The sequence below is a fragment of the Primulina tabacum genome, chromosome 17 (genome assembly GCF_025594145.1).
Source record: "Primulina tabacum isolate GXHZ01 chromosome 17, ASM2559414v2, whole genome shotgun sequence".
Lineage (NCBI taxonomy): Eukaryota > Viridiplantae > Streptophyta > Magnoliopsida > Lamiales > Gesneriaceae > Primulina > Primulina tabacum.
Window position 1 is genome coordinate 10,311,856 of NC_134566.1, and position 20,202 is coordinate 10,332,057.

A 20,202-nucleotide genomic window follows, 5' to 3' on the forward strand; every position below is an offset into this window, starting at 1 on the left:
CATCACGAGATTAAACCCACCGTCTCACACGTTTCTCTTATTCTTAATTCTTAATTCCTTGTATGCATGTTCCTTATAGCTACCCCATCGCCCCAAATACCGCCATATATATATATATATATATATATATATATATATATATTATTTTGATATGTTGCTCGTGAGCATTAAATTAAGAACGATTGAGATATGATATATTTTAGTCTTGATGGCTACTTTTGTTTGAACAAGCTCGAAAGTCAAATGAATTGATTTACGAATAAAACGACGACCTTATTAGAATTTCAGGGAAACAAGTTTCTTGAAATGGCAAATTTTTGCAGCGAAGAATCGAACTTGGTTAAAGACATGGAGGCGATGATCCGGCGCCCGTTAACGAAGACTTCGCTGACCGCTGTCTTCTTGCTTGTTCTTGCTCTCGGCCTCTTCATCTGTACTCGCGACTATGTAGATTCTTCTTTTAATGTAAGTCCAGTTTTTAATCAATAAATTAATTGAGGTTTTCATCTCTTTATTTTTTCTGGAAATAAAAATTGGGTTTTTTCAGGATTTGACCTTAGGATCGGCCACACTTTTACATGATTTAAAGGAATATGTTTCATTAATCGATCCCATATAAAACTGAATAAAGATTTTATTTTTTCTTCCCCTATTGCAGATGATAGCCAGAAATTCCCGACAAAACATTACTCCCAAAACTCCTGAAAACAGCGAGTCCACTCCGAAAACTTTCCAATATTTCCCATTGAATTGTTCAGTACTAGGCAACCTATCGCGAACATGTCCCAAAAATTACTATCCCTCGACTAAATTCTTAGCCGGAAATAACAACAACTCGTCTCCCACACCGTCCCCTACGTGCCCGGAGCACTTCCGTTGGATCCACGAAGACTTATTGGGATGGCGGGAGACGGGAATTACTAAAGACATGGTGATGAATGCTCGTCCAATGGCCGATTTTCGACTGGTGATATCGAACGGGAAAGTTTACGTCGAAACGTATCGAAAAGCGTTTCAAAGTCGGGACACTTTTACTCTATGGGGTATCCTGCAGTTGCTGAGGAGGTATCCCGGGAAAGTGCCTGATTTGGAGTTGATGTTCGATTGCTCCGACAGGCCGAGTATTAGAAAGGGTTTGAATAACAATCCAGCTTTATTTCGATACTGTGGCGATGACTCCTCGGTGGAGATTGTGTTTCCAGATTGGTCTTTCTGGGGATGGTACTTGTTTTCACATATATCAAATTTCATCGTTATTCTAATTTTTCAACGCCAAAAAAATGTTAAAAAAAGTTGCATATCATCATATTGAATCTCATTAATTATTATTAATTATCGTTGAAGTACATGCGAAATAATATTATATATATATATATATATATATATATATATATATCATATCATATCATATAACTTTCAGATTTATTTAAAAATTCTGGTTCCGTTCCTGGTCAAGCGGGTTTATATGCAGATAAATTAAATGGTGACATTATTTTTTTCATTATTTAGGCCGGAGATTAATATAAAACCATGGGAGGCATTATCCAAGGATATAACAGAAGGGAGTAAAGGGAGAAGCTGGATGGAGAAGGAGCCATATGCTCACTGGAAGGGAAATCCAGCAGTTAATCCAAAAAGGAATGATTTGCTCAAATGTAATGTTTCACAAGAGCAAGAGTGGAATGCTCGTGTTTATTCTCAGGTGTGTGTCACTGTTCATCTAACCAGTAAATCGTGGCACCCCATATCTTGCTCTTAGATTTATACTAATAATAGACTTATTATAAAAATTCATTAGTTAGGATAGTTATTGAAGTATTGAAGTGAGATAATTAATTTTGACGTTTGATTAAGATTTAACTATTTTGTTTCAAACGTGACGTATTTTGCAAGTTTATCATTTCGTTTGGTGGCATTATCGACAAAAACAAAAGTTATTTACTATATAGATATCATATATTATATTTTAATATTTTTTGTGTGAACGATGAGTTATTAGTTGATTACAATATTTGTTTTATCTAACGTTTAATTCAAGTTCTACTGTACGCAAAACTGATTAGTAAATTGCTAATATTAATGAGACTTGAAATAAATCTACAGGATTGGGGACGTGAAGAAAGACAAGGTTTCAAGCACTCAGACTTGAGCACCCAATGCACTCATAGGTAGGATAGCTAATAGCCTTCATGTTATATAATATATAGGCAAAAACTTGTGTGAGACGGTCTCACGTATCATATTTTGTGATACGGATCTCTTATTTGGGTTATCCATGAAAAAGTATTACTTTTTATGCTGAATATCGGTAGAGTTGACCCGTCTCACAGATAAAGATTCGTGAGACTGTCTCACGAGAGACGTACTTTATATTTTAAAAAATTTACATTATTATTTATTTATTTACCACAGGTACAAAATCTATGTGGAAGGAGTTGGTTGGTCAGTGAGTGAGAAATACATAATGGCTTGTGATTCCATGACATTACTGGTAAAGCCTCACTATTACGATTTCTTCTCAAGAAGTTTGATGCCATTGCGACATTACTGGCCGATTAAAGACTACGACATGTGCCCGTCTGTTAAGTTTGCCGTTGACTGGGGAAATACTCATAAGCGACAGGTCATTTTCTTTATTTGATTATTCTAGGTTACATATATATTCACATCAGGAAAATAATTCGTCCACTGAATTGTTTAGTTTTGGGTTTTGGTCCACTAAATAGTCAAAATTTGGACTTGGTACAATAACTTCTGACTTTTTTTTTGCTTTTACTTCCATTTCATTTCCACCTTCAATTCGAACCAACTCCATTGGTTTCAAAACCTAATAAATTCGGTTTTGGAACCATGGTCGGGCTTATGAGTTATGAGTACGCCCTTGCGGGGGACACAAATCAAGTGTTAAAAACGATTGATGAGATGCTAGCATAAGAGTAGTATCCTCGTATTACGTCTAAAGATTCATTTTAATTTGATCATGTGGGGTCCATATATTTTAAGAATGCAAATGTCTAAATCAATTTTGGATCTTTAGATCTATCGTTAGAGTATTGCACTTTTGTAACATGAATTCTATCTGGATAAACTATTAAAACTACAAAATCCTTGTGCCACAATGGTAGTTCCCTAATGCATTGATTTGATAAAAACAGGCAGAGGCCATTGGCAAGGCAGGAAGCAGCTTCATTCGACAAGACCTGAAGATGGATTATGTTTACGATTACATGTTTCATGTGTTGAATCAGTATGCTAAGCTGTTAACATACAAGCCCACGGTGCCCGAAGGAGCTGTCGAAATCTGCTCTGAATCCATCTCTTGCCCCGCACAAGGGTTGCCAAAGAAATACTTGGATGAATCTATGGTAGAAGGGTTTGTCGATTCAAATCCATGCACGATGGCTCCACCGTATGATCCGGCATCGTTTCAGTCCTTTCTTCGGAGGAAGGATGAGGAGACCAAGAAAGTGGAGGCTTTGGAGAAACAGTATAGGGAGAGGCAAATTATGGGAAAACATTAGAACCCTATTTCAGATTTGAGTTTTCTTTGATTTTTGCCTGAGCCATTTTCCCTATTTCTCGAAAATACGAGGGGATTAAATAATTATCAATTTTTTTTTTTCGTTTGGCTAGGCACGCGTTTGCTGCAAAGTTGTCGCGCCATGTATTTTTTTAGAATAAATAAATTTTTTTATCCACCAACTTGTCTTATTTTTGGTGCATTAAGCATTCAAATTTTGGTTTTTGTACACCGACTTTGATTTTCTTTGGCTTTAAGTCTTAATTTTAGGAATGTTGGCGGACACCGAAAAATTCTTTATCTTGTGCCAGAATATGCTGAAGTGGTACCGAAAATTGCTAACATGATGTAATAGCACCACGTCAGTAATCGGACCAAATAGTAGAAAACTAAAAAGTGCACCAAAACGAAAATTTAAATACCTAAGTAGATCAAAATCCAAAATATAATAATTGACCAAAAATAATATTTCCCAATTTGACAAATAGCAAATATTATCCAACAAAATTCTAGATGTTTTTCATTAATTTAACTACATGTATCGTCATAGTTCATAGAAAAACAAGAGTGAATATTTTTTTTACGAGCCGATTTTAAGAAAAATTTACCTCGATAACTTATCGTTATCGGTGATCGACTCCACTCGATCAAAAGAATTTTAAACTTTTATGCATAATTTTTCCTCGAATTAGAGTTTCATACACCAGTGTATAGATATGCATCCTCGAAAAGAACAAGCTTGCGGGTGTAATTTTTCTAAGAAAAGGCACCACGAGATTAAACCCACAGAGTCACACATTTATCTTCCTCTTAATTCCTCCCTCGTATGCATTTTCCTTGCATGCGTGAAATATTTATAAAACTCCCATTTAGTACTCTTAATGGCTGATTTTATTTAATAAGCTCAAATGAATTAATTCACACTCATAAAACAACCTTAAAGTTCCAGGGAAACAAGTTTCTTGATATGGGATTCTTTTGCGGCGAAGTGTCGGACTTGGTAAGAGGTATGGAGGCGATGATCCGGCGGCCATTGTTGAAGACTTCGCTGACCGCTGTCTTCTTGCTTGTTCTTGCTCTCGGCCTCTTCATCTGTACTCGCGACTACAAAGATTCTTCTGTTAATGTAAGTCTAGTTTTTAAGCAATAAATAATTCGGTTTTCAGATTTTGAACTCACGATATTCGGCCACCCTTTTACTAGATAGAACAACGATAAACAAAACTCCTCTTTTGTGCCTTTTTAGGGAAAATGATTTTTTTTACTTGTTCAACTTTTGTGTTCGTCCATTAAGTTTTCAAACTTTTGTTTTGGGACGCTAAAAGTTTTACTTTTCAGGTTATCATGGTCCAATTGTTGATGTGACATCTAACAATTCAACAATTTTTTATGTCACATCGTTATTTTTCTATGCTTTGTCACTATTTTCTAGTTTCGTATTTTTCAATGTCACATCAGTATTTTTCGGTGTCACGTTAATAATTTGACCAAAAAAACCCAAAATTAAAATTTAGTAACCAAAACCTAAAATTGAACATGTTAGTTGACCAGAAAAACTATTTTCCAGATTTAGCGTATCCATGCATGATGCAACTCAATTCAAACAAGTAACAAAATGAAACAGTAGATTCAATTCATCGATATATCAAAAGATTCCGAGTCTCTAGCTAATCGAATCTGAATAAAAATTTAATGTTTTTACAAATCCTACCGAGATAATTATGTTTATTTGATTTTTCTTCTCCTCTTGTAGATGATAGCTGGAAACTCCCGACAAATTAATAATCCTGAAACTCCTGAAAGCAGCGAGTCATCTCCCAAAACTTTACGATATCTCCCGTTGAATTGTTCACTAGGCAACCTATCTCGGACCTGTCCCGCAAATTACTATACCTCGACTAAATTCTTACCCGAAAATGGCAAGAAGTCATCTCCCACACCGTCGGAAACTTGCCCAGATTACTTCCGTTGGATTTACGAAGACTTATGGGCATGGAGGGAGACAGGAATTACAAAAGAGATGGTGATGAATGCTCGTCCAATGGCCCATTTTCGACTGGTGATATTGGAAGGGAGAGTTTACGTGGAAAAGCTCCGAGAAGTGTTTCAAAGTAGGGACGTTTTTACTATATGGGGTATCCTGCAGTTGCTGAGGAGATATCCTGGCAGAGTGCCTGATTTGGAGTTGATGTTCGATTGCTCCGATACGCCAAGTATTAGGAAGGGTTTGAATAACAATCCAGCTTCGTTTCGATACTGTGGCAACAAGGACTCGGTGGAGATTTTGTTTCCAGATTGGTCATTCTGGGGATGGTACGTGTTTCCAATCATTAATTTTCGAGTCAGAGACAATATGTCTTGAAACAAGATTATCATGATATCAATTCCGCATAAAAGATTAAAACTAAAGAAAATGCGATAATTGCGCATGAAGTTAATGAGAAAACACAAAAGAATTAAGTTTCAAGTGGTATTCTGTTAACCATAGATTATATACTTATTTAGTACGCACAGAAGTGTACAGTGGTTGAATCTAGCTTAGTATTAGCTATCATTCAATAAAGATATACATATTATTTACTATCGAACTTGAGACCTCGTCTCAAACGTCTTTGGATCTTGGTGTTAGATGGGCTAGTAGCAATCGGCTGAGACAATACTTAACAACACATATAACTTTCTGATTTATTGAAAATTTATGATTCCGTCCTTTATTTTGCATGTGTTTTTCATTATTTAGGCCAGAGATTAATATAAAACCATGGGAGACATTATCCAAGGGTATAGCAGAAGGGAATAAGAGGACAAGCTGGATGGAGAAGGAACCATATGCTTATTGGAAGGGAAATCCGACAGTTAATCCAAGAAGAAAAGATTTGCTCAGATGTAATGTTTCACCAAAACAAGATTGGAATGCTCGTGTTTACGCCCACGTATGTCGTCACAATTAATTTAAGCTAGTAAATATTGGCAAGCAATTCATACACACACAGAAATTAAATTTAATATAAAATAAAATTTTATGCGTAATATTTAGGTAAAAATGATTTTAGAATAATCAAAGTTGATTTTGAAGTTTTTATTTGTTTTCTTTTAAAAATAATGAGATTATGGAAAGGAGGTAATTGAAAAATAATATTTTAATATAGGCGTTTTTGGAGACAAAAAAATAGTGACTAATGAGATTTCAAGCTTTATATAGTAATCTTAAAAATAAAAACTTTCAAGATGAAATATGATATTCTTGATCTTTAATTAAATTAATTATTTAAGTAAATAACTTTTTACTAGGATTATTATTGAAGTCCTAAAGTTGGATAATTTCCCATTTTTAAAAATATAAGGTCAATCTAGTTTATATTCTATAATTATGTTTGTGCAGGATTGGAAACGCGAAGAAAGACAAGGTTTCAAACACTCAGACTTGAGCACCCAATGCACTCACAGGTGGGATAGCTAGCTCCATGCATGATATATATATATCACCTATTATTCGATAAATAAATAACCTATTTAAAATAAGGCAAAAACTTGTGTGAGACGGTCTCACGGTCGCATTTTGTGAGACATATATCTTATTTGGGTCATCCATGAAAAAGTATTACTTTTTATACTAAGAGTATTACTTTTTATTATGAATATCGGTAGGGTTGACCCGTCTCACAGATAAAGATTCGTGAGACCGTATCACAAGAGACCTACTCTTAAAATAATATAATAATATCAATTATTTATTTTTATAAATATATATGTATAATGAATTTTATTAATTCAAGAAATATAATAAAAACATTAGTGAAATTTTATTTTTAATTAAATAATTAAATTTATATTCGTTGAATCGAGTTATTTAGGTACAAAGTGTATGTCGAAGGAGTTGGTTGGTCAGTTAGTGAGAAATACATAATGGCATGTGACTCCATGGCGTTATTGGTAAATCCTCACTACTTCGAGTTCTTCTCAAGAAGCTTGATGCCATTGCAACATTACTGGCCGATTAAAGACTACGACATGTGCGCATCTATTAAATTTGCTGTTGATTGGGGAAATACTCATCGGCAACAGGTCATTTTCTTAACTTGATTCTTCAAATATTCACAATATTACAAATTGGAAGTTCGTATTTATTTTTATTACATTGGAGTGTTGACATAGAGTCGGAAAATACCACTGAAAACTGCTAATGTTCTGACAACACGTTAACGATAGGACCAAATTAAGACAGAAATTAAAAGCTTATACACCAAAACAAAGTTTTGAATGCTTAGTTGTTGGGTGCAATAATTGTCTCTGCTTGATAGAGCGATCGAACCGTGGTGCTTGAACTGCTGTTCAGTTTAAAAGATTTGAGTTGCACCATTACTACTAGCTATAGCTTTTGGTAAAGCGGCAAACGCTCGGTCCTACAATTGGTATCAGAGCCAAGGTCACGGGTTTTGCAAGGAGTGCAATTATTGAGAGGGAGATTGTTGGGTGCAATAATTGTCTCTGCTTGGTAGAGCGATCGAACCGTGGTGCTTGAACTGTTGTGCGATTTAAAAGATTTGAGTTGCACTATTACCACCAGCTATAGCTTTTGGTAAAGCGGCAAGTGCTCGGTCCTACATTAGTGTACCAAAATTAGTGGGCTAATAAAGTTACTTTCCCAAACTTGAATTCTTGTTAAAAGTTGATGACTCATTGATCTAGTTCAATTCCTATAAATAAAAAACCAAAACTGCGTGGAATTGTGATTCATAGACAACTTAAATAATTCGTTTATTTCTGAATAAATGATTAAAATCACAAAATATTCCTTCTGCCACAATGGTACGTAATTCCCTGATGGATTGATTTGACAAACAGGCAGAGGCCATTGGTAAGGCGGGAAGCATCTTTATCCAACAAGGCCTGAAGATGGATTACGTTTACGATTACATGTTTCATGTGTTGAATCAGTATGCTAAGCTGTTAACATACAAGCCCACGGTGCCTGAAGGAGCTGTCGAAATGTGTTCCGAATCGATCGCTTGCTCCGCAGAAGGGTTGCGGAAGAAATGCTTGGATGAATCTATGGTTGAAGGGTTTGTCGATACGAATCCATGCGCAATGGATCCACCTTATGATCCGGTGTCGTTTCAGTCTTTTCTTCGACGAAAAGATGAGTCGATGAAGAAAGTGGATGATTTGGAGAAAGAGCACAGGGAGAGAGGCAATATGGGAAAAAACTAAGAACCCTAACTCAGATTTGGATTTTTGTTTCTGCATGAGCCATTTTCCGAAATTATCTAAAAAAATGAGGGGATTTTTGGTTGGTTTAATTATATCAATGTCTTTTTTCATTTGTCTAGGCAATTGTTTGCTGCAGTGTTTACCGTTTCGTAATTTATATATGTTTATTACAAACTTTAAGCAAGTAATACATGTAGTTTAAATAAATAATTATGTTAGATAATAGTCGGATTAAATTTAAATAACTTGTGGAACATATAACTTATGATAAATAAACGATTTTCGCAATTGACGTACGGATTTTTGTTATATTTTTTTGTTAAAAATATACAGAGGTATTTTAATCCATATAATTAAAAATTGAGAATATATCAATTTTAATTGGATATATAAGTTGTTTTGTTTAGAATATCTCTCCCGTAAATTTATTAAAGTCTAGTTTTCATCTATTAACATGAATATTTTTATTTGTTATGACACGGAAGTCTCGTTATGACATGAGAGCGCTCACATCATTCGTTTAAGTATCTCAAGATTCCACCCACATAGCTTGATCTAAAACATGGTTCTGATACCATTTGTTATGACATGGAAGTCACGTATCTGCACTATGTTATGATATGGTCCACTTTGAGCCTAAGCTCTCGTAGATTTGCTTTTGGACTTCACCTAAAAGACCTCATACTAATGGAGATATCATTCTATCATATTAATTCATGATCTTCTTCTTGATTTTCCAACTTTAAGACTTTGGTTGTATTTCCAAGATAATGAAATAAATGTCATTCAATCATGAGTCCAAAATTTTAAAGCAAAACACCTTGTATATTATTCCAAGACTAGGCATTTATCATTAATGTGCCACACTCATATCGGACCATTTGTCATCAATCCACTATAAATCAAAATTAATATCTCTACCACATGAAAAATTATTCAAGAATTTGAAAAACACAAGGTACTCAAGGGAATTAAGGCACAGAATGTTGCATTCAGTAAGCTCGTGCTTTGATGATATCGAAGCTCATCTCACTTGGATCTGTTGCCTGCAACTCAATCTGGATCCCGTCCAGTTCCCTCTTGAATCTGTCCTTGGAGCTTGCGTACACCATCTTCATTCTCACTTTCGACGTCTCTGGCGACCTGAAATCCCAACAGAGTCAATACGAATTTATTAAAGTAATGAGGACGACTAGAGCGCCCGTTTATACATACCAAGCGATGAAGTAAATCTTGCTCTTCTGGCAATTTTCATTGGTGATGAAGTCGAAATCGAAGACAGCATAGCGGCACTCGTCGGACGGGAGCGATGCGATGAAATCATCGTAGTTGTCCCCGTGGCTTCCGAGCTTCTCCACGACCACCTGCTGCCCCTCGATCTTGAAGACTATGAAACGGTAATTTCTCTTTACTTTTAATTCCAAGAACTTTAGCTTACAGACGTCGTGCACCGTCGTCCCAGACGCAGCATTTGCCTACAAAGAAATTATCTTTCTGAGACATTTTAATAAAACTTGTTAGGTGTCCATCGGTCATCTCTCGTGCCTTCTGTAGCTGGCTGACCGGCCTGCAATTATCTCCAAAACTAGAAACAATACAATATGATATGTTAAGATAGAACGAGGCTCAGACGAACTGATTTTGGCCTCTCCAAATACACTGTAAATCAAGACGAAGACCACAAAGGTTTTTCGATCAAAACTCCCGTTACTGATAACCAACTAAACCCTGAGCAAATAGCCCCTAAGCACACAGCTAACTACACACAGCAGGCAAACTTAACCAATGCTGAAAATGACACTGATCGAGATAGCACAAAGAATCGAGGCAGTTTCCAATCTCACACACACTGTCGTATATTACTTGAGGATTAGAGAGGAAGAAGAGAAGAGAAGAGCTCACATGGACTAAGCAAAGAGCACTACACGCAAAAGAAGAATGAGGAGTGCAGCACACAATTTCACGCTACTGTGTCTGTCCCAAACTCATGCTTCGCTGTAAGGAACAATCAGTATTCAAATATAAGACATAACAACCTAGTAGGCCAATACTTTAAAGAAATGGCTTTGGGTTATTGGGCTTGAGATAAATTTGGGCCAAACCCAACAAAACTTAAATTTAATTTGTAAATTTTATCCAACTCCTCTCAAAATCTTCCCATTTAAAGAAAAATACATCAAATTGTTATATTCCATCAATAAAAAAAATCAACATGGAACGTACGTCTCAAAGAATAGCCAAGAAAAAAAATAGTGAAAAGAATTTATAAAATGTACGTAGCAAAATTTTGCAACAAACAATATGTCAAACTAGTAAAAGTATACATTCGAAATCAAAGAGAAAGACCTGAGGGGTTACCATTTTGGCTTCCTATCAAGGAGAAAGAGACCTGAAAAATTATTATTAGTATTATAACTATGAGAAAATAGAAGAAAAGGAGTGAATAGAAAGAGTCGCATGGATTCTTGAAATTTGACGAAAATTGGAAATTAGCGTGGTGAGTTTCAAAACAAGAGACAAACGCGGTGAATAAGAGAAAATAAAGGGTCGATATTTGTCTTGCCACTTTTCGTCTTCGCTTCATGATCTCCTTATTCTTTACCAAACTTTTATCCAGGAAAAATCATGATAAATAGATCTCCTATATATATAAAATCTTCTTATTCTTTACCAAACTTTTATCCCGGAAAAATCATGATAAATAGATCAAATTATATATATATATATATATATATATATATATTATTTGTGTGTGTGTGTGTGGGCACGCGCACGTCAACACTAGTAAATAATATATGTCACGCCTCGAGATTGGGGTTAGTCGACACCGAAGTTTTTTAGCAATCACACAACCAAAAACAACAAGCCTCGTAGTACAGTGTAAATCAAAACCAGTTTATATCATAATTTCCAAAAAAAAAACAACATTGTCTTTACAACAAAATAACTGAAAACGACGGAATTAATGCGAAAATGTTCATATTTAAATTAAACTTAAACTAATAACCTCGAAAATCACCAGCCCCAAAGCTGGTCTAACTCTTCCTCCCCAATCTGTTCTTCCGACTTATATGGGAAGGGATAGTAAGGGGTGAGTGATATGATCGTCACTCAGCAAGTGAGGGCCGTTCGAGCACAACATAACAACATGCATATATTTTGAAACACATATCATACTTTCTATGATTTACTGATATAAATTCCTAATTTTATTTCTCTAAAGGGCGATGCCATATAACGGTTACAATCTCACTGTGTGAGGGCCATAAACATGTCATATTGGGATTCTCACAAATATCCAGTCGAATCCTCACAGTACCCACACACACCATACGATAATCGCATCAAGAATGAAGTAGAAGAAGAATTTGCACTCGACCGAATTTTCAAAAAAAAATGCATAACCGAAAATCAAACTTTATAAAAAGCCCACTTACCGTATTTCTTGAAAGAAACGAGAAGGTTCGAACCGCACTCAACTCGGATTGCTTCTTGCTCCTTGCTCGAACGGCACTTCGGCTCACATTCTAGCCTAACACTTGGACGATTTTCAAGCAAAATTTTGCCTAGATTATGCTGTTGGAATTTTCGAAACATGCATCTCTAGGTTTTGAATTTTAGGGTGTGATGCTAGGAATGATGGACTCTTTGTAGGTGAGAGATGGAGGTTAAAAAATGTACTCAAATCATGCCCAAACTTGTACCAAATCTCGATTTTGACTCCAAAATTCCCTTCCATGGCTGCTGATCTAGCTTACCAATTTATGCTCTTTATTTCCTAATATAATACCATTGCTTGGCTCGAAAATAAGGTGCAAGGGAGAGAAGGATTTGCTCCCATTTATTTATTTCTTTAATCCAAACTTGTATATGGTCTAGTATTCAAGTGCACCACAATATTTAAGCATAAAAATCTTGTAGAATTTCGAATTATACATACATACTCATATATGTGATCTCACCACTATCTCCTTCCATAATTCTTGATCCCAAATATGCTTGAGTATCTATCATTCGATTTAGTAATATCCATGCACTCACTTTCCAATCTTGTAATACTTCATACCCAAATTTCGAAAATATACATGTACGTACAAGTGTATATACTCAACCTTAAAGATTTCCAATATATTCTCCAATCATCATGTACATGAATGGATGTCTATCCTAATACAAGAATCCAAAATCTTATGCTCTTAAAATTTCCTTGAGGAATGCGAATATTTAATTACAATGCTAAAAAAAATTCCGGGTTTTACAACATCCGAAAGGGATCATAAAGTAGATGACTTGTACGTTCGAAGTATCAAATTTGGAACGTCAAAATATCAAATTTGGAACGATGTCTAATTGAATCCAATTGTATCTATCTTTAGAAAGAAAAATATATGATAAGGACATTTCATATTTTCCTTTAGAATTAGTATGTAAAATAATTCATTTTAATTATAGCAAATTATCAATAAATCCATATCTCAATAGTTAAATGTATATTTAGTCTCAGTTAGAATGATTTTTTTATGTAATCCTTGACTAACCCAAAAAATGTTTCAGCACCCATGGACCCACATGTGTTTTTTCAGATGAAAATTGATACAAAAAATTGATAATCTGAAACAAATATATGGTTTTTAGAACTAAATATTTTATATCTGACACTAATATATGATTTTTGAGTATTCAAACATGTATAATATTGATATTAATGACCCTCAAAAATATGATATCAATATATGATATTTGTGCAGATCTGACACTAATATATGATTTTTAAGTACACAAACATGTATAAAAAAAAATTGATATTAATGATTCATTTTTTCAGGATGAAAATTGCTACAAAACGTTAAATATGTGGTAAAAATATATGATATTTCAGTATAAACTCTTTCAGATTGGATACTAATATATGATATGTGTAGTAATTAATATAGTTATTCCAATTTTATACTCAAAATTTTGTTTTTGTATCAGATCTAAAACAATTTGTTCAGCAATATCATACACATATTCCATATTTTCAATGTTTTGCACCAAATTTCATCCGAAAAATAATTATGGACACAAAGAGTGCAGAAACACTTTTTGTATGAATCAGGGACTATATATAAAGTTTTGATCTAACAATGATTGAACACACATTAAACTAGGATGTCGAGGATTAAAAACAAGTCTCCATTTTAGTTACATGACAAGTCGATTTTATAAATATATAAAATATCCCTAGCTACTATAACAACTATTCTACTTAATGTTAGTCCACATAATAATTTCACACTAAAATAATTAAAATGTTAAGTTTAAAATTTTCCAAAACACCTGAACCGAAATGATTATTCTATACGCACTAAAATAACCAAAATAACATTTTCGAAAATTGGATTGGATTATTTATTATTAGCTTAGGCTAATGTCTTGGTCTTAGTTATTAATTGATTATAATTCGGTTGAGATGAACTTATCATAACCAACTTAAGAAAAAACATAGAAAATTAAGAACTTAATTAACCAATTATTTTCCCATGTTAATAATATATACGGAACATCAACTTTTCGTTAAGCATTACTTTTTTTTAATATAAATGAAACATTTTTTTATTTAATGCAAATTTGTAAAGATAATAAAACAGGAATCGCTTGTGCTATTGGCATAAAACATCAGCATTGAAGATATTGCCTTGCTTGCTTTGGCCGAAAGTTACATCCATGATGATATGTAAGTCTGTTCTCATTGGTTCTCTTTAATACACACACACACAAACACACACACACACACATATATATATATATACGATTTGATCTTCTATGTTGTCAAATTTCACTCTCAGTCAAAAATCTTTCGATTTCTTGACAATTTTAGTTTTTTTAATTCTGGAGTGCTCATATGATATTGCACATGTCAACACCATATTAGCTCATATCGAGGCTAGTTTAGCGACACATCAACAACACATAAAAAAAATAACTAAAATTGTAAAAAAGAAAAAAATAAAGATTATGAATTAAGACTGATCTAGATTACCAAAATCTCAGAAAAAAATTATATAAGACCGAAAATATAATTTTCATAGATATAAAATTTGTTCTAAAAAATATGATATTTTTACAAATATTTCCATATATAATATTTTTGAAAAAAAAAATATAAATTTGGTCTAAAATAATAATTTTATTTTATTGAATCAAAATTCGTTAGTTGCATTATGTTAAATTGGGTCCAGTTCATTCTTATCCCAATCCTTCGAGTGAAAGCAACTTTTAATATTAATATTAATATGGGGCCTACGTATTTGCTTGCGCATTACTTGACCTATGAGAAAATTAAAATAACAATGAAAATTCAACATAATATTCTATATATTTCTAATCATCGGACAAGTCTATCATTTGTTTGTCTCATACGTTGTATAAATAAGGAAGTCTTTCGTTGGTATGATTTCATATATAAAAAAAACATTGTTTTCATACTAACCATCGAATATGATTAAATACTTAATTTAACATACAAAATAATTACATTAGGATAATAGATACCCGATTTCTCCCATTTGATACTCATATTTTGTTTGAAAATACGCTTAATTTTCGAGTGATCACTATAAATGAAGTTCGTTGGAGTTTTATTGAAGATGCACATGATGAAATATTCATATAATTTAACACAAAAAATAAACATTTCCCCACTCACCATCGAATACAAGTAAGTACTTAATTTAACCTAAAAAATTCCTAATTTAAGATATCAAATACTGATTTGACTCATTTGATATCTATATATATTTTTTGAAAATACAGTTGATGTTCTAGTGTTCACTATAAACGAATTATTGTTGAAGTTTTCATTGAAGATGTATTATGATCAAGTATTAATTTGATTTAATATATATATATATAAAAACATATTTCCAACTAACAACTGAACATGTGTAAGTACTTAATTTAACATAAGAAACCTAAATTGATACATCATATACTTGATTTGACTTATTTGATACACATATTTTGTTTGAAAATACATTTGATGTTCGAGTGATCACCATAAACGAATTCATGTTGGAATGTTCATTGAAGATGCATAATGATGAGGTATTCGTGTGATTTAATACCCAAAAAAAATGTTTCTCACCGTTAAATATAAGTAAATAATAAATTTAACATACGAAGTACTTAAATTGAGATATCAAATACCTGATGTGGCTCATTTGATACTCATATTTTGTTTGAAGAAACATTTGATGTTTTAGTGTCACCATAAACAAAGTCATGTTGGAGTTTCTATTGAATATGCATTTAGGGTGAAGTATTAATGTGATTTAATAATAATTTAAAAAAAAAAAAAACATGTTCTTCACCATCAGATATGAGTGATTTAATACTAAATTTAACCTACATTTAGATATGAAATACCTGATTTTGCCGATTTGATATCAATGTTTTGTTAGAAAATACACTTATAAGATACTTGATAGTATTATTCATAATACTTATTGTTAATATTATACTTATTAATATTCATTCACAATACTGTTGGTAGTCATTTATTAAACTTAATATTATTTATTCATATTGCTTATTCATAATCATATATTATACTTATTAGTATTCCTTCATTATACTTATGAATATTCAGTAATAATACTTACAATTGGTATCATTTATAATACTTACTGTTATTCATGAAATACAAAATGATAATTAAATAGATCTTATACTATGACATATTATTTAATAATATTTGTTGATAACCATCAATTATGCTTATTTGTATTCTTACAATATACACATGAGTATTCATTAATAATACTTATTAATATTTTTACATTGATAATATAATACCTCATATTCGATGATTGTCTTTATTGTATCAATCAAATGGCAGATGTTTTGCCCCTTAAGTGCTTAATTCTATTATTTGGTGTTCTAAAAATATATATTGATTGGTTGATGTGACATTATTTGTCAATAATAAAATAATAACTAGATTGACATCAAAAGTGTTTAGTTTTAGTAAAATTTTACATGTTTTGCCCCTTAAGTAATCAATTGGATTGTTTGGTGTTCTAAAAAATATACATTGAGTTTGTTGATATGGCTTATTTGTCAATAACAAGATGTACCAAATGGTACATGTTTTACCCTTAAGTAGTCAATATGATAATTTGGTGTTCTAAAAAAATATGCATTGAATGGTTAGTGTGAACAATATGATATCTAGATTGATATAAAAAAATACCAAGTTTTAGTCAAATTATACTTGTTTTGTCCCTTAAGTACTCAATTCGATTATTTGGTGTTATAGAAAATATTACATTGAGTGGTTGATGTAGTATTATTTTTCAATAATAAGATGATAAATATATTGAAATAAAAAGTAATTAGTTTTAGTCAAATGATACATGTTTTATCCATTAAATACTCAATTCAATTTTTATGTGTTTTTGAAAAATATATATTGAGTTGTCAATAACAAGATAATACATATATTGTTATAAAAAAATATTCAGATTTAGTCAAATAATACTTGTTTTTCCCCTTAAATACTCAATTCAATTATTTAGTATTTGTAATGCCCGAGATTTGAGGTGTTGTTAATCTAAAATGATTCATTAATTAATTGATGAGAGTATAGACGAAACGGATCAGATTAGGATATCCGAAAAGGAGATTGAATTATGAATTGAAAATGATATGACATGGAAGAGGACATGGGATAGCATGAACAAAGGTTGAAAACCAGTAGGCATCACGCACATGCGCGGAGAAAGGTGCGCATATGCGCGAAAGATCCTTCGCGAGGAGAGAACACCTCGCGCATATGCGCGTCCGCGCATATGCGCGAAAGATCCTTCGCGAGGACAGAACACCTCGCGCATATGCGCGAAAAGGGACGCGCATATGCGCGAGGCAAGTATTTGGGGTGATTGCCGAGACAGTAAGTCTCGCGCATATGCGCGAGACATGACGCGCATATGCGCGAGCATGTGTATTCAGGAATGCCGAGTCCAGAGAGTTGGGCGCATATCCGCTGAAATGTGTCGCGCATATGCGCCAGCAGTTGGGAAGACACGCGCCGAGACTTAAGGTCTCGCGCATATGCGCCGGTTGATGTCGCGCATATGCGCGAGACGTGTAATAGGCGGAATAAGCCACTCGTCCTCTTGCATGTACGTGGATGTATATATATATATATATATATATACACGAATCCTTCCACCTCAGAAGAAAGGAATCGAGAAAAAGGTTTCTGAAAAAGTGTTGAAAATCCTTACGCCTTTTGGGAGAAATCCGCCCATCCGATTTTGAATCCGACTTCAGTACTGTGTTCCTATCGACGTAGGCTACAATTGGACGTAAGTTTTACTACGTTTTGATATGATTTGAAATTATGGTATTGTCAGAATCTGATACGATTCTTATATGATGTTCTGGTCATGTTAGACATCGTATAATCGAAACCGGACTGAAGAATAGATACCATATGGAATTATTATGATTTTCGGAGTTGTTTTGGAATCGATTTGATATCAGAATTGAATATTTACCGATTATGAGATGTTAGAATTGATATCTGACTGATATGGTAGTGCTGGATATATTGAAATTATGACATTATATTGTTGAAACAGAATTTGATTGAATTCTGATTATATCCAGTATTGATTGAGTGGTGTATTGATGTCGTACCCTCAATATTGTGATTGTCAGATTGAGTATTGACATGCTTTGAGTTCGAGACTTCGACAGAGTCAGAGTATCAGAAAGAAAGGTATAAATTAATGTTGAGTTGGGATTGCACAACTCGAGTGAGGTTTGACTCGAGTTTCTCTAAATCACATACTTAGTTTATTGCATTGATATTTGTAATTGATGAGATTGATGTTTGTAGTCTATTGATTTATAGCCACTGCATGTATTGACTACTGACACGCTAGTCATCGGCTGAATCGCCTAGTTACTGTATGCATGTATTGACTGCTGATTCGTTTAGTCATTGGCTGATTCGCCTAGTCACCGGCTGATTCGTCTGGTTATTGGCTGATTCGTCTAGTTATCGACTGATTCGTCTAAACTTTGGCTGATTCGCTTTAATTACTGACTGATTCATCTAATTATTGGCTGATTCGCTTAATTCTTGACTGATTCGTCAATTCTGCGGCTGTTTCGCCCAGACACTGGATATATGAATTATATCGATGCCGTTTAGGGTTGATTCATTCCTATCGACTGAGATTCGATATAATTATCAATATCCAGATATTGGGATCCCTAGGTTAGAGTTGAGTCGAGTCTGAGACGACGCGTTGTTTGAGTCGAGTCTGTAATGACTAGTTGATTTACAGTTGTGATATCATACATGTTTGTTGATTGGCTGCATGTGAATAATATTTGTTATATGCTTTTGTATATGTTTTTATATGATTGCATGTTTACATTGTTTATACTGGGATTTATTCTCACCGGAGTTATCCGGCTGTTGTCTTGTTTTGTATGTGTGCATGACAACAGGTGGGACAGGTTCAGGGTCGAGGAGATGAGGAAAGATCATGATTAGAGTGGAGGCTCCGGACTTGGATTAAAGATAGGGTTGGACACTTGATATTAGCTGTTAAACCTTAGTTGAATAAATGTATGTAGTACTGGACTTGTACTTTTATACTGAGATGTATATACGTTTTATTTCACTACGTTCCGCATTTTAAAAAAAAATTTAGACCCTGTTTTATAATTGATAAATTAGTCCCAATGATGATTAAGAACATGATTAGCGTCCGGGTCCCCACAGTATTCTAAAAATATATACATACTATTTTATGTGACAATATTTTCCAATAACAAGATGATATCTAGATTGACATAAAAAGTTTTAGTCAAATCGTATGTGTTTCACACATAAGTACTCAATTCGGTTATTTGGTGTTCTAAACAAATACATTTAGTGTGGACTGTCTCCGGCCCGCTTCTGAGCCTCAGAAGACTCATTCGTTCTACTTTCTTTTCGTCGAGCTATTGACTGATGCATGTGGTTAATGTGACATTATTTGTCAATAATAAGATGATCATATCTATTGATATAAAAAGAAAATAATTTTAGTCAAATGATACTTGTTTAGTGTCTTAAGTACTCAATCTGATTCCTTATATATTAAAAAAAAATTCCTAGTAAACACATTTCATCTGATCCGGCATGATCTCTGTGCACGAGAAACATACGACGAAGACAAAAGTGAAACAGAAAAAAGAATAAGATAAAAGCACAGCCCATACGTTAAATCCAACTCTTAATAATATTGTTCCAGCAAAATAATTTCAAACATAAAATTATCAATCACACCAAAAAATTGTTCTACAAATTTTAATAACTAGACAAGAACTTAGGAAATATAGCGTTATTATCTCTCTCAATCTCATTGTTATTTGTGCAACCGTTGTGTCGCTAAATCTCTCTTTTCTCTTTTGCTCATCTCTGTCAT

The 20,202-nt window shown here is 33.4% G+C and overlaps 3 protein-coding genes across 3 annotated transcripts; 2 read left to right on the top strand and 1 right to left on the bottom strand.

The window, feature by feature from the left end:
• The first annotated feature begins 178 nt into the window (after positions 1-178).
• Positions 179-3,733, top strand: LOC142531007 (uncharacterized). The gene is made up of 6 exons (XM_075636983.1): positions 179-465; positions 659-1,221; positions 1,510-1,702; positions 2,104-2,168; positions 2,413-2,623; positions 3,156-3,733. The coding sequence occupies exons 1-6, from the start codon at positions 307-309 to the stop codon at positions 3,519-3,521; spliced, it is 1,557 nt and encodes a 518-aa protein (XP_075493098.1). The 5' UTR covers positions 179-306; the 3' UTR covers positions 3,522-3,733.
• A 704-nt stretch (positions 3,734-4,437) lies between these two features.
• Positions 4,438-8,886, top strand: LOC142531332 (uncharacterized). The gene is made up of 6 exons (XM_075637432.1): positions 4,438-4,646; positions 5,274-5,833; positions 6,261-6,453; positions 6,903-6,967; positions 7,375-7,585; positions 8,366-8,886. The coding sequence occupies exons 1-6, from the start codon at positions 4,488-4,490 to the stop codon at positions 8,729-8,731; spliced, it is 1,554 nt and encodes a 517-aa protein (XP_075493547.1). The 5' UTR covers positions 4,438-4,487; the 3' UTR covers positions 8,732-8,886.
• Positions 8,887-9,552: 666 nt separating this feature from the next.
• Positions 9,553-11,257, bottom strand: LOC142531265 (actin-depolymerizing factor 7-like). Its single transcript, XM_075637361.1, has 3 exons — positions 11,090-11,257; positions 9,947-10,206; positions 9,553-9,874 (listed from the first exon to the last, which is right to left on the bottom strand). Exons 1-3 carry the CDS (start codon positions 11,090-11,092, stop codon positions 9,724-9,726), a joined length of 414 nt encoding a protein of 137 aa, XP_075493476.1. The 5' UTR covers positions 11,093-11,257; the 3' UTR covers positions 9,553-9,723.
• Positions 11,258-20,202: the final 8,945 nt, after the last annotated feature.

Coding starts and splice junctions, on each gene's coding strand:
- LOC142531007 (XM_075636983.1), top strand. CDS start 307: ATGGCAAATTTTTGCAGCGAAGAATCGAACTTGGTTAAAGACATGGAG. Junction 466..658: donor ATGTAGATTCTTCTTTTAAT/GTAAGTCCAGTT, acceptor CCCCTATTGCAG/ATGATAGCCAGAAATTCCCG. Junction 2,624..3,155: donor GAAATACTCATAAGCGACAG/GTCATTTTCTTT, acceptor TGATAAAAACAG/GCAGAGGCCATTGGCAAGGC.
- LOC142531332 (XM_075637432.1), top strand. CDS start 4,488: ATGGGATTCTTTTGCGGCGAAGTGTCGGACTTGGTAAGAGGTATGGAG. Junction 5,834..6,260: donor GATTGGTCATTCTGGGGATG/GTACGTGTTTCC, acceptor TTCATTATTTAG/GCCAGAGATTAATATAAAAC. Junction 7,586..8,365: donor GAAATACTCATCGGCAACAG/GTCATTTTCTTA, acceptor TTTGACAAACAG/GCAGAGGCCATTGGTAAGGC.
- LOC142531265 (XM_075637361.1), bottom strand. Junction 9,875..9,946: donor AAGATTTACTTCATCGCTTG/GTATGTATAAAC, acceptor TTGGGATTTCAG/GTCGCCAGAGACGTCGAAAG.